Below are 12,393 nucleotides of genomic sequence, written 5' to 3'. Positions count from 1 at the left end.
GAGGGGGGAAACACAATCAAGCCCCGGGAATGTCAGGACACCAACTTCTTACTCTGAAAAATGGGGAAAAAAAAGACCAAGTAGCTATTTATTCTGTCTATCCAGGGTAAAGTGTGTTTCTGGGGTGCCACACAGCCCTAGCAGATGAGGGGGGCTCTTCTGTGTCCAGGGGTCCAGCCAGAAGCTGCAGAAGGGATGGCAGGCCTGCAAGACCGCCATTTCTACCGTGCTTCTGGGGTCCTGCCTCGTCCTGTTGCTGCGGGGAGAACGAGCTCGCTTACTTCGTGGTCCACACTTTCCGTAGCCATGCACTGGTTGTTGGCCAGAGTGGTGATCTCTCGGCTTTTCGGGGTTTCCATCCGGCAGCTGCAGAGGGGCACTTCCTGAAGGCCGTCTGTCTCCACCACATCGGGACCATTGGCCAGCCCTGAAGTCACACAAACACACGTGAGTGTCACCAACAGCACAGCGCACACCCAGACAGGCTTCCACACCACATTCAGTGGCACGAAGTCCCCACCTCAAGACGGCAGTCCAGAAAGCGACCAATGACATAGTCTTTCTGGAAACCTCACGTGTGAGGAAAGAAAACAATGCCAATTACTTTGCTGGCACAAGCACCGCAGCAGGAGGGTCTGCCCGCCTGTCGAGCGCCCGCTGCCGGCGGGACTGGGCGGGAACCTCTCCCACTAACATACCAGCAACCGGGCTCACAAGAATTACTCGGTAATCCATGTTCTCAGGATCCAGTTCAGAAAGAGACTATACCTTCATTAGCTACCCCTAAATTTTTTGGTTTTCACACAAAAAAGCATTTAATACATGTTAAGACCTTGCTCTCCTCACTTGGTTTTAGAACTGTAGCCACAGAAAGAAACATTCGATTCCATCTGGGTTTACTTATTACCCAGGATGTTTGCTAGACTGAGGAGGGAAGAGCTGAGGGACGCTAGGCCAACAGTGACAGCAGTAATGAGGGTGGTACATCTTATCTCCTTCTAATCCCCAATTTACGGTGAAGACACCAGGGGAGAAGGAGGGCCTGCAGCCCACATGTGAGCGCAGCCAGAGCCAGGCTGGCCTCGAGGGGTGGGGGTGCAGGCTGGCTGCCAGAAAGACCCCTCAATCCAACCTGGAAACAGGGTCTGGCTGCTTCCAAAGGAAGACACATTTCATGCTCTCCTCTTGTGAGACAGCCAAAGTGGAAACATAAGGTGATCGACATCTCCAACACTCGCCATTAGCTCTCTTAGTTAAGAAGAACGGACTCTTGGGGCCCCTGGGTGGCTCAGTCAATTGAGCGTCCGACTCTTGATCTCGGCTCAAGTCATGATCTCAGGGTCATGAGTTCAAGCCTAGTGTGGAGCCTACTTAAAACAATAAGAAAAAGAGGGGCGCCTAGGTGGCTCAGTCATTAAGCGTCTGCCTTCGGCTCAGGTCATGATCCCAGGTCCTGGGATTGAGCCCCACATCGGGCTCCCTGCTCGGCGGGAAGCCTGCTTCTCCCTCTCCCACTCCCCCTGCTTGTGATCCCTCTCTCGCTATCTCTGTCAAATAAATAAATAAAATCTTAAAAAAAAAAATAAGGAAAAGGAAAAAGAGAAAGAAGGGAGAGAGAATAATGGACTCTTGTTGCCACACCTATGTACATGGGCCCACATGGGTTGGAAGACATGCCCTCACTGCCCACCACTACCCTTATGTGTAATCTGAGGCTGGTCCTCACCAGGAGACTCAGGATGCAGGACCCTCCATAACTGACAGCAGGAGCCCACATGCTCATTCTGCCCTGTGACACTGCTGAGCCTCTGGGTCACCTACACCCCAAGAGAGTGACTCCCTTCCTTCGCGGTGAGAGGAAACAGGGAAACGGTGAGCTAGAACTAACATTAGCAACACCACAAGTTTAAAACTGGGAGAGCCCTGACGAGGACTCTGCTTAGCAACTGCATTTTACAACAAGGAAGACACAGGCTGCCCAAGGGGCTGGCCAGCATGGCTGAGAAGGCCGAGGGTAGGAGTGAGGACCAGGCCTTAGGATTTAGTTTCCCACACACGGACAATGCGGCAGTGGCTCAGACGCCTCCTGAGCATGGGGTGTGCCCCCGTCTCCAGCAGTGGGAGCCACCAGGGGCGCCAAGGGAAGGGCTCAAGAGAACCCCACCAAGTGCCCACTGCCACTGAGCTCTGGCTCCCCCCAAAATCTCCACGTCATCCACTCCTGGCCTCCCCCCCACCATCATCTGCTGGGACCACAATGTTACTCAACTTCCACTCAGCAGACCTAGCAGCAAAGATGCCAAGAAGGACATGCGAGCAGCGGATTCTGATTGTGCACAAACATTCTGCAGACTCAAGCCTGGACCCTCTGGACCCATGACCCAGAACCATCAGCTGCCCTCTGCACCCATCACCAGAGCACACCCCCTAGGCCTCCAGTGAGCCTGAGGCACTCTGTCCCTCCTGTCCAGCCTCGGGCTCCACAACTGCCTCCCCCAAGTGTCCAAAACTCAGACGCTAAAAAAAAGGCATGGCTGCAAACGCAACTTGTGTCTTCAATGCGCTGATTCTCTAAATCAAAAGTACGACTGGACAGACCAATCACTGACTAATCAATCAGTCGTTACCAATCAAGGAAAAATAAAGTTTAGGAAATCAACTTACAAAATGTCATAGAATCTCAGAAAGCCTTCACTTTCTCCTCCTACTTCTCCAACTTGGCTCCCACCAGTTTGGCACTTACTTTTACCAGAAAGAGAATATAAGCACATAAACACACAATCTCCCGTTGCTCAGCTAAACAAACCGGGGCAAGCCCAAGGTCACTGTACTTGTGAGCAACAGGAGTTTCCACTGTGCTCCCCACTGTCTCCTCACCTCCAACCACGGGGGCACAGCACAGGCGAAATTTGATTAGATGAAATACTATTTCCAGCTTACATCCAAATCTGTAAGTTCCTGAAACAAACCTAAAAAGCAGGTTTAGAAAAATTATCCTTCATGTGGAAAGAAAGCGTGAGGGGATGATGCCAACAACTTCAGGGCATTAGAGAGGCGTTCTACTCTATTTGGTGCAAGAAGAAGAAAAATGGTTTCTCTGACGGACAAGTCTACAATGTGTCTTACGCTAAAGGTGTGATTTCCCACATTAAAGAGGCGATCAAAATTTCTCTAGCGTTCAAAACCCTAAAAAGCCAGTTATTTGTCCTCTGAAGACTGACAGGTTAAACTCCTATAGCAGCGCACAACCCACAACTGCAAGGTCCATGTGGAATGTAAATACCTTTGGGATTTTACATTTTCCCCATATTACATTTTAAACAGATTTTCCAAAATAGTCAGTGATTAGTTCCTTTTCATGGATGAAAGGTTTTTAAATGGTTCAAAGAGAGCAAACAGTGGTTAAGAGAAAGCCCCGCACAACTCGGGCCAGCTGACTGTCCGCACCCCCAGCATTCCAGGCCCAGAACCAGGGGAGCTGTGGGTACGCCTGCACCTTCAAGGCCCAAACCAGCACTAGGTGTACCCTTTGTTTCAGCACAGAACACACCTGAACACCAATCACAATCGGAGTCAGAGACGATGACAAAGCCATGCTATTCAAAATTAAACCACCAGTGATCTCCCGACACAGCCAGGGCAGGAGGACCCCTCTCCAGCAGGAACGCTACATAACAATGCGTCTGACTGACGGGCGGACGTGTTGTAAGCCATGACCACCAACAACCTGATCTTACGGGAGAGGTTTCACTCCCATGCCGTGGGGGACTGGGCAAACGCGCCCCAGTGCATCCACTCGGCCACCTTTTCGGGATGCAGTTAATCGAACGTTTCATCATTACCCACCAGAGGGCATCACGTTAGTATGAGGCCGCCCCCAGCAAACAAAGAGCAAGATGGTGCCCGGCCTGGTCACAGCACAGAGGTTCACCTTCTGCTTGTGAGGGCAGCGTCCCCTTGACACGGAGATCCAGGGAGTCCAGAGAGACTTCCATGTACCCTGTGCTGTCTCCGGGCGCCGTCTGCTCTGCGCTTCCTGAAGATGACGTATATGCTTCAGAACCTGCATTCAGAAGGGGCCTGTGAAACACTGCATGCGGGCCGCCTCTCCAGCAGAGACCATGGGGAAGGCTAATTAACCCATGCAAAACCACAAACTCCAACACCACCCCTGTCCAGGACACTGCGGCCTCACTCAGTTTCTTTCCTGCGCCTCATTTTGCTAACTCCCCCATTTCCACAGACTATTCATGGCAGGAGGGGGAGCTGTATCACGAAAAACAAGGAACTGACATGTGGAAACATCTTTCTCTGTAACTACACCAGTCAGATAAAGGCCGATCAACCAACCAAGGAAACATAAAACATAGTATATAAATGTTCTGTAACTACTACTTTAAAAATAAAACAGAGAATTCTCTGATTTGCAGGTCTGAAAGACCAGCTGATGTAAAGCAGCGGAGAAGCCACCCCATCGGTGCAGTGCTGCTGGGAAACCTGCCCAATCCCACAGACATCCGAGTTCGGGATTCAAAGGGAAAGGACGCAGGGCTGCAGGGACATATCCACCTGTCAGACATGGTGCTTTATGAAGGGCATCACGCTCTAGAGGGCAATGCAATCTGAATACAACTGAGGGGCCTGTGAAATGGGCGCTGCCCAGACTCAGGCCTCCTATGCCCTCAAGGCCTGTCCACCATTCCTGGAGAACCCACGTGGGTTCTTGCCGTTGTGAGCAGACTTCACGGAGGAAGCCTGTGAACAGTACACACTCACTCAGGATAATATCTAACACTAGCAAAGGGCAGGTGCCTGTTTTTCACAGCCAAGCTTCCAAATACTAGTCATGGATATTATGTCAGTGATCAGAAATAAGAGCCATAATACAGAGCAGTGTGGTGCCCGGGGCCTGTGAACGCATGTCGCCTCCTGCACCTGAGCTCATGGACAGACAGGATGAAGCCAGCCACTGTGAGAGCTCAGCTCATCACCACGCATGTGAAGAATACGAGTAGTCTGGGCAACTTTAAACACCCTACACAAAGAAATAAAATTTGAGCCCCTATGCGAATAAACATTCAAGCATTCATCTTACATGCAGTCTTAAGTCTACCAACACTGTTCGTTTGTCAGCGAGCATAAAAGCCACACTGGCCGGTCGTCCGTGGTGAAGAGAAAAGGAAACATGAGTGAAAGACGGAGCTCACGGGAGGCTCACGGGCTCCACAGACAGCTCTCTGTGCTTCAGGGTTAGCTCTGCCTCCCTGACATCCACTTAGCAAACCTACTTGTGCATCGGGGGGCTGGAGAAGAACGGCCAGTGTTTAACTGTGGAATCAGAACAAGCTCCTTGGCTCTGTGGTACGGGCGTAAAGATAAACAAGCACATGAAACAGCCCACACATACACTGTCAACAAAGGTTCGAAGGGTGACCCAGAGAAACAAGTCAAATTAAGCAGTGGGGCAGGAACAACTGGGCATCCACACGCAACGGGAACGGCCTGCCGCAGACCACACACAAATGCTAACTTAAATGGGTCAGAGATGCACGCATCAGGCCTAACACTGTAAAACTTCAAGAAGAAAATGCAAGACACAATCTTTGTGACCTGACTTAGTAAAAGATTTCTGGGATCATAAAAAGCAGGAATTTTAAAAGAAAATAATTCATAAATTAGACTTCCAACAAATTTTTTTTTATTTACTAGGCACACATATGTGCAAAATGTGTACATAATCAAAGACTTGTATCCGAAATCTTGCAAGAACTCTTCCAAGTCAGTGAGAAGGTATACAATCTGATTTTTAAATGAGCAAAACAGAGAACCCTGTACAAAGGAGACGCACGAGGCCATGGTGTGCAGCCTCACCACTCAACGAGGTGACCACACAGTGAAGGCGCGGCGAGGCCTGCGGTGCCCCAGCAGCACTGGGACCAGAGACCGACCCTGACGAGTGTCGCAAGGACACAGAGGCGCAGAGCTCTCGTGCCGCTGTGGGAACGTGAGAGACAGAGGGCGGTACTCCGGCCTCTGGCTGAAAACCTCTCGGCAGTTCCCTAAAGTCAGACACAGCTCAGCTAGTCCACTCCTAAATATTTACCCAAGGTAAGCCAAAGTGTCTGATCAATAAAGACTGTATACAAATGTAAGAAACAAACACAGGGAAGAGCCCAAACGTCCATCAACAGGTGAAGAATGAACCACGGACTCGTTCCTGGCCAACGATCCACTGGTACTACAACGTGGATGACTCAAACAGTTATGCACAAAGCAGACAGCCAGGGGAAGGGTACTTCCCCAGTCATCCACTCAAATGAAGTCCTACACAGTGCTAACCAATCTGCAGACAGAGTACAGCAGAGGAGCCTAGGGATGGGGAGGGCTGGCTGGGGAGAGGGAAAGGCCACCAAGTGGCAGCAGGAGCATTCACGACCTAACTGTGGCGGAGGTCTCGTGGTCACACACGTGTGAGAACTCACCACCTTGCACCTGAACCACGTGCACTACAGCACATGCCAAATCTTCTGCAACAAAGCGATCAGAAGTGACCCCTGGCCCACTAGGCTTGCTCACCTTCTGGATTTCAGGGTCATTTCCTTCCCTGCATCCCCTTTAACAACACTACTTCCAGAACAGGGGAATCTGACCAAAGGGCTGAAAGCCACTGTGGGGACCTAGGCACTGCCCACACCTGACACCAAGGGCAGCCACGGTAACCATACAGTGTTCAGAAGCCACAGATTCCTGGTCACACAAGGAAAAAGATGAATAATCCCAATTAGCTCAATACTCAACAATGAAACCAGCATTAAGGGAGGTTTGCCAGAAGGAAGCCACTTGAGGATCACCTGAGTGTCTCTAATGAAGTTCATACTTTTTTTTCCCCTTAAAACAGTAAAGCCCCTTTTCCAAATGAAATCCTACACAGAAGCCCAACCCCACCCCCGGACGGCCTCCCATGGGCCCATTTCCCACCCAGACAGTCCTCGAATGTGGACACCACATTTACCCAGCACACCGCTTTGCTTCTTTTTATTTCTCCGCCTCCGTTTCCTAGCCGGCTTGATCCAAGGGCTGTCAGGCTTTCCTCTCCTCTTGAGAAACTTCTTCTTGACACTGGATTCAGAACTCTGAGAGCCACAGGGGCAGGAAGAGAAAAAGCAGAGCATGGGAGCTCCTGAAAGCACAAGGTACTGGAAGTTCTGTTTCCTGGCAAAATAAAATACCTGCTATATCTTGGTTCTTCAACTAGAAGATTAATTTCACTTTCAGACATTTTTCTGGTCCCATTCTTAAAAATACTCATGTTTTCCCCTAAATCACACTAAGCTGTTATTTTACAGGAAAAAAAAAAGAAAAGCCAAGAACATTTAAATGGAATTTATAAATCTTACTCGAATTTGGCACAAGAAAGAATGAGAAAGTTCTAGTCAGGAACTAAATAAATAAATAAGCTCAGTGAGAGAATCCACTTTTAATCATATGCATCCATTCATTCTGCTCATGAGAAAAGGAACAATGAATGCCTCAATCTGCTTCAGAATCTATGTCCACATTAATTATCTACATGGAGAATAAGGAAAGAAATTATAATTAATTTACAATATTTTAAGATTGTTATGACCATTTCTAAAATCTAAGATGCAGAAAGGGCATCTACAAAGAGACACAGAGCAAGAACTGCCACCACCTTCAACTGGTCTACAAGGAGAATCGCACAACCCCTGCTCCCTAGGGATACAGACGCTAGGAGGAGGAACAGAGGAGACACAGCAGGCGCGGAGCTGGGTGCCCAGTCTGACTGCGGTGGCCCACCAGCACACAGCCTCCTCTGCGGCCCCACCAGCGGCCCGATGCACCCTGTGCTCCATTTCCTCTGCCTCACCCCTGCCCTCCTTACTGCAAAATTTCAGACCCAACTTCCTCAAGCACTGCCCCCAAGCTCACTGTCGCTTCAACCTGCCATTCCAGACAAAGAGCAGCGTATCACCAAACCCAACTGTCCCTTCCAAGTCCTCATCTCATCTACCCACACAACACACTGATGCCAGGGACCAGTGTCTCCCTCTTGGGAGGATTTCTCAGCTCACATGACCCTCCCGTCTCACATCAACTCCTCCTTCTCTGCTTTCAAGCTCACCTGTTGGGTGCTTTCTGGGCCCCATCCTGAGGCTTGTGCTCTTCCCCATCTCCAAGCCCCTGCTCCCCCATCCCCACAGACCCAGTGCCCCTGCCCTCTGACCGCTTACCTCCCTGTGACAACCAGCCCACAGAAGGTCCTGCTGGCTCTAATCCTGAGACAACTCAAATCCTTCCTTCTCTCTCACATTGGTCATAGGGCAGAATCACGGCCACTGTCCTTGCTGCCAATTCCTACCCATTCTACCACCCCTCACACACCAAAGCCCCAACCTCCCTCCCCTAGCCCTGCCTGCCCGATGAGGACCTGAGCCAAGCCCATCTCCTTTGGCTCTCTGCTCAGATGTCTTTCTCATGCTCCTTCCCAACGTCTGGGATGAGATCTGCCATCACGGCCCCAGATTCCAAGCACACACTTGCAATGACGGCTGAGTGAAGGGCTGGACAGACCACAGAGCCTCCTGCTTTACTCTGCCACCAAACACGAAATCAGAGTGCGGGGCTGGGGTTACCAGATCAGACTCATCTCCATCCTCGTCTTCCTCCCCGGTGCCGGCTGACTCTTGCTCCTCTTCAGACTCGCCGTCCGTCTGGCCAGCCGCACAACAAGCCAAAAAGAAAACACAACTAATGAGACCCTTCAGTGGAGGTGACTCGATAAAAACACATATTACTGGACACACTGGCAGTCAGCGCTGAAGATGCACGTGCACAGGCGGGCTGGGGGGTGGGAGATGACACAGGTGCTGTGTCCACGAAGTGACCGGTACCAGCTCCGAGTCCTGCCTGACCCCTGCCCAAGAGCCCGTCCCAGGTGGGCCACTCCTCTGCTGTATTTCTGTACTGATCTGGAAGGCAGCCCCCTCGGCACGTAACACACCATCATCAGTATGCTGAAGACTAGTGCACTTGATGCATCTTGTGTGTAGTAAAATTCAATTAAAAAGTAACAAAATACACAGTAAAAAGACTTCCAGAGGCCAAAAAATAATATAAAATGCAAAACCTACCCTTTAAACCCACCCAAGAGCCCAGTTCAGCCCCCAGGACCATCATGCTAGTGCTGCTCACAGTCCTTCCAGCCGGTGTTTGGCACGAATGGGCCTGAACACAGAAGCATGATTCTGCCTGCTGGCTGGCAGAGCACCAAACACAATTTTGTGAATGAAACTTCCTTCTAATTAAAAATATGTTTTGGAATTATTTCCATATCAAAGCAATATAGGTACCTCATTTTTTTTTTTTTTTTTGCTGTATTTATCTTTTCTATCCACACAGGTAATACATGAATACATTTTCAATGCAAAAACACTAAAATATATGGGTATCCATTCACCCCTTCTCCACCTACCCCCTGAGGCAGGGATGTGGTAACACACACCCTCAGCCTGGTTCTTTGTGGGGCTGCACCCAGTATCTTCCCCATTCCCTAATCGAGGCACACCCTTATCAGTTTCACACTGAGGCTGCGTTTTACACAAACTAAGATCCCCCAGGACAAACCAACAGACACACACTCCTCTTTACAAATGTGGAGTTCAAGACTGCTGCCATCAGCAATGCCCACAAAGGCACAACCAGCCCTCCAAAGGGGTCGCACAATCACTTTGGTCTTCATTCCCCAAGTATACAAGGAACTGAGCAACTTCCGTGACTTCACATACTTTCCTACTTCTTCCACTTTGTCTCCTGTGACCAAACCCTCAGTCCATACTGCTACTGGGTACTTGCTTTATTAATTAGTAGAAGCTACACACATATAAGGTAACAATGCTTTGTCTATTAAATATGTTATAAAAATTTTCCCTATCAAGTGAAGCTTTGCTTCTGGTCTTTATTATACAAAAATATTGAGACTTTATCTGGACAAGTCAAACCTCTCATCTTTCTCTTTGTCGCTTCTGGATCTGTGTCTGGTACTAGAAGGCCTTCCTTATTTGAGATTAGAAAAACAGTTTCTAACATTTTCTTCCACAGTTCGGTATTTTATGTTGACACTTTAAAGCTTCTGTAATTTACTTTTTTAAATAACAACTTTACTGAAATATAACTTACCTACTCTAAAATTCATGCTTTTAAAGAGTACAATTCAGGGGCACCTGTGTGGTTCAGTCAGTTAAGTGTCCGACTTTTTTTTTTTTTTTTAAGATTTTATTTATTTGACAGAGAGAGACACGGCGAGAGAGGGAACACAAGCAGGGGGAGAGGGAGAGGGGGAAGCAGACTTCCCGCCGAGCAGGGAGCCCGATGCGGGGCTCCATCCTGGGACTCCAGGATCATGACCTGAGCCGAAGGCAGATGCTCAACGACTGAGCCACCCAGGTGCCCCTAAGTGTCCAACTCTTCATTTCAGCTCAAGACATGATCTCACGGTTGTGGAATCGAGCCCTGGGTCAGGCTCCATGCTCGGCACAGAGTCTGCTTGAGATTCTCTCTCTCCCACACCCCTCCCTCCACTCACTCTCTCTTTCAAATAAAATCTTTAAAAAAAAAAAAAAAAAAAGGAAGTGTACAATTCAGTGTTTTAGTATATTCCGAGTAGTGCAACCATCACCATTAGCCAATTCCAGAATAGAATTTACATTTCCTATGTGACATGATGCGACAGTTCCCCTCTATTTTTCCCCCAAAAGATCAATTGTCCCAATAACATTTACTGAAAAGTTCATGATCCCTTGACCACAAACTAAAAACCCATCCTTAAAAAATAAACAAAAATTAAAACCATCCTTAGAGTAAACTGTATGTTCACATACAAATAGGTTTGTTATGGATTTCCTGTTCCACTCACTCAATGCTTTCCCATTCCTGCACAAATCCCCATTTAATCACTCTCCAGTAGTTCTAACTGCTGTTTTTTCTCCCTGTGCTTGCTGCACACAATTCCCACATCAGCTATTCTATAGAAAGTCCTCTGAGGGTCTTGATGAGAACTATTCTGGACTTATAGGCAAAGTGGGGAGGATGAAACAATGATCTTCTCATTCAGACAAGTAACCGGCCTTCCCTCAGACAAGGAGTCTTCCCTCAGGCAAACAAGAGGTCTTCCCTCAGACAAAGAGCAGGTCTTCCCTCAAACAAGGTGTCTTCCCTCAGACAAACAAGGGGTCTTCCCTCAGACAAAGAGCAGATCTTCCCTCAGGTACACAAGGGGTCTTCACTCAAGCAAACAAGAGGTCTTCCCTCAGACAAACAAGGGATCCTCCCTCAGACAAACAGCAGGTTTTCCCTCAGACATACAAGGGGTCTTCCTTCAGACAAAGAACGGATCTCCCCTCAAACAAGGAGTCTTCACTCAAACAACGGGTCTTCCCTCAGACAAACAGCGCGTCCTCCCTAGCTAAACAACAGGTTTTCCCTCAGACAAACAAGGGGTCTTTTCTCAGACAAACAGCAGGTCTTCCCTCAAACATACAAGGGGTCTTCCCTCAAAGAACAGGTCTTCCCTCAGATAAACAAGGGGTCTTCATTTAGGCAAATAAGAGGTCTTCCCTCAGACAAACAATGGCTTTTTTCTCAGACAAGTAATAGGTCTTAATGTGAATCTATGTCTCCTTTACAACCTCCTTCAGGAAAGTTTCAGTTTTCTCTTCTAGGGAATTGACATTTCCTATTAAATTTATTGCTAAGTACCCTCGTGGTATTAAAGACTTACAGCTAAGTTTTAGGTGTGATACTGTGATTTTTGCTTTTAGAGTCCTTTTCTTTTAAAGATCCATATGGAAATATCTGCTTCAAGACAACCCACGTATGGGGCGCCTGGGGGGCTCAGTTCATTAAGCGACTGCCTTTGGCTCAGGTCATGACCCCGGGGTCCTGGGATGGAGTCTTGCATCGGGCTCCCCCTGCCTGCTTCTCCCTCTGCCTCTGCCTGCCACCACCTGCTTGTGCTCTCTCTCTCTGTGTCAAATAAATAAAATAAACAAATTAAATAAATAAATAAACAAATAAATAAATAAAATCTTAAAAAAAAAAAGACAATCCATGTGTGGATAAGCAAGACTGGCCAAGCGTTAACAATTGTTCACTATTATCTATATGTCTGCATAGCTTGACATTTTCTATTAGAAAAGTTAAAAAATAGCCCTAGACATTATTGCTATTATCGATACTGTTGTCGTTACATTTTCTAACTGGCTATTGCAGCTACACAAGAAAAGGAACGGTTTTATGTCTTGATCACATTTAAGTTCAGCTCACTAGCTATAATAGTTCCTCAGCTGATTTTCTTGAATTTTTTAAGACAGATGA

The 12,393-nt window shown here is 48.2% G+C and overlaps 1 protein-coding gene across 9 annotated transcripts in view; it reads right to left on the bottom strand.

Moving 5' to 3' along the window:
* The window catches only part of EHMT1 (euchromatic histone lysine methyltransferase 1), a 137,827-nt gene that overhangs the window by 43,561 nt on the left and 81,873 nt on the right, over positions 1-12,393 (bottom strand). For 6 of the 9 annotated variants that reach the window (XM_036064983.2, XM_078062102.1, XM_078062103.1 and 3 more), the window contains 4 exons: positions 8,655-8,732; positions 7,013-7,133; positions 3,932-4,063; positions 282-427 (listed from right to left, as the gene is read on the bottom strand). In XM_036064983.2, coding sequence (XP_035920876.2) covers positions 282-427; positions 3,932-4,063; positions 7,013-7,133; positions 8,655-8,732 — 477 coding nt within the window. The remainder of the gene's footprint in view (positions 1-281; positions 428-3,931; positions 4,064-7,012; positions 7,134-8,654; positions 8,733-12,393) is intronic. The other 3 variants (XM_036064988.2, XM_036064989.2, XM_078062101.1) reach the window with 2 other exon arrangements.

The sequence above is a fragment of the Halichoerus grypus genome, chromosome 14, assembly GCF_964656455.1.
Source record: "Halichoerus grypus chromosome 14, mHalGry1.hap1.1, whole genome shotgun sequence".
NCBI classification, from domain to species: Eukaryota; Metazoa; Chordata; class Mammalia; order Carnivora; family Phocidae; genus Halichoerus; species Halichoerus grypus.
The sequence above is the reverse complement of the archived record's forward strand: the minus strand, read 5'-3'. Positions and strand labels throughout refer to the sequence as shown.